The sequence below is a fragment of the Calidris pugnax genome, unplaced genomic scaffold, assembly GCF_001431845.1.
Source record: "Calidris pugnax isolate Ruff unplaced genomic scaffold, ASM143184v1 scaffold64, whole genome shotgun sequence".
In the NCBI taxonomy this organism is placed as follows: domain Eukaryota; kingdom Metazoa; phylum Chordata; class Aves; order Charadriiformes; family Scolopacidae; genus Calidris; species Calidris pugnax.
In genome coordinates, this window is record NW_015090784.1 from 830,090 (window position 1) to 831,587 (window position 1,498).

The 1,498-nt window shown below is 69.4% G+C and overlaps 1 protein-coding gene across 1 annotated transcript; it reads right to left on the reverse strand.

The window, feature by feature from the left end:
* Window positions 1-320: 320 nt before the first annotated feature.
* On the reverse strand, window positions 321-1,147 carry LOC106902254 (cytochrome P450 26A1-like). The gene is made up of 2 exons (XM_014965607.1): window positions 792-1,147; window positions 321-602 (listed from the first exon to the last, which is right to left on the reverse strand). The coding sequence occupies exons 1-2, from the start codon at window positions 978-980 to the stop codon at window positions 321-323; spliced, it is 471 nt and encodes a 156-aa protein (XP_014821093.1). The 5' UTR covers window positions 981-1,147.
* Window positions 1,148-1,498: the final 351 nt, after the last annotated feature.

Genomic DNA, 1,498 nt, shown 5'->3' on the forward strand with positions numbered 1-1,498 from the left:
CCTCCGCAGCCCCTCGCCCCGGAGGGACACAGCCCATCCCGGGGGGCGCCTCCTGGCCCCGGCGGTGCCCGGGGTGCGGCGGCCGCGCCCTGACCCGCCGCTCTCCCCGCGCCGGGCGCTGACCCGCTCCTGACCTACAACACGGACCGTGACATCTGCGTGAACCCGGCCGGCGACCGCGCCAAGTTCACTGTCTATCAAAATAACGAGATACGGTGGCCTGAGCACCGATAATTGCCACAGGAAGGCTTTATTATCTCCCCAGCTGTGTATTCCCCAGCCATCGGCTCCAAAAGAATCAAATGGTGAAGAGTACAGGCTCAGCCGCCGCGCCCGGGGCGGCCGCCCCCGCTCCCCGCCCGCCGTCGGGGCCGTACCTTTTTGCGGTGCTTGTGCTGCCCGTCGTGGAGGTTGGAGAGGCAGCCCGAGCCCAGGATGGTGCGCACCGAGGCGGGCCACTGCACCGAGACCAGCCGGTGCTCGCCCAGCAGGATGTGCCGCACGTTCTCGGCGCCCATCACCCGCACCGTGGGCCGCCCGAAGAGGTGAGTCTTGTAGATGAAGCCGTATTTTCTGCGCTTCATCTGCAGGAACTTCCGCCTCTGGACAGCAGAAGGGGCGGAGGGGAATAATAAAATAAATTTTAAAAAGGAGAAGAGGAAGGGGCAGGGAGAGCGGCTCTGTCCCACCTGGGCACGGGAGCCCGGCGAAGCCGCCGCTCGTCCCCCTCCCCTGCAGGGAGAGGAGGAGCCGGGGCGCTTCTCCGCGGCATCGCCCGCCTTTGCCCTTACCTGCAGCACCATCTGCAGCGTCTCCCCGAAGAAGGGGAGCCCCATGGTGCCGGGGGGCAGCGGCAGCGGGCAGCTGGGGTCGCGGCTGCTCACGCAGTACAGGTCCCAGAGCTTGACGGCGGCCAGGAAAAGCAGCAGGGGCAGCAGGAAGGTGCACAGGGCGCTGGCGACCAGGGCGGAGAAGCCCATGGCTGGGGAGCGCCTCCCGCCCGGCCCCCGGCAGCTCCGAGTGCGCGGCCCGGGCTCGCCGCCGGCCGCCTTTTATACCCTTCCCAGGTTGCTGCCCACCCTACCTTGGTCCGATAAATTAGTTCACCCAAAGTTCATCTTTAATTGCGGATTGCGGCCTGGCTCCTCCCCCCGAAATCTTTAACTGTTTGCTTTGCGCGGCGCATCCCGCCCGCCCGGGAGGGAGCGGTGCCGCCGGGCGCGCAGGCGGCGGCTCGGGGGTCGCTCCCGCCGCACCACGCTCGGGTCCGCGGGACGCCGCCGACAGCCGGGGGCCGGCCGCCTCCTCGGATTTATCGCCGGGGCTCGTTAGAGACCAGCGGGCTGCGACGAGACGGAGAAGTGCCCCCTCCAGCAGCCGGGAGCCCGGAGACACCGACCCCCGCCCGGTGCCGACGCGTTCCGCAAGCTGCGGAGCCCCCGGTCCCCGGCCGGGAACGGCGAGCGAGCGGAGCCAGGAGGAGCCGGGCCGGTGCCGG

Bases quoted from the DNA above. Each gene is read 5' to 3' on its own strand.
- LOC106902254 (XM_014965607.1), bottom strand. From the start codon at position 980: ATGGGCTTCTCCGCCCTGGTCGCCAGCGCCCTGTGCACCTTCCTGCTG. The intron at 603-791 runs GTAAGGGCAAAG...TCTGCTGTCCAG, and splicing joins CGCTGCAGATGGTGCTGCAG to AGGCGGAAGTTCCTGCAGAT.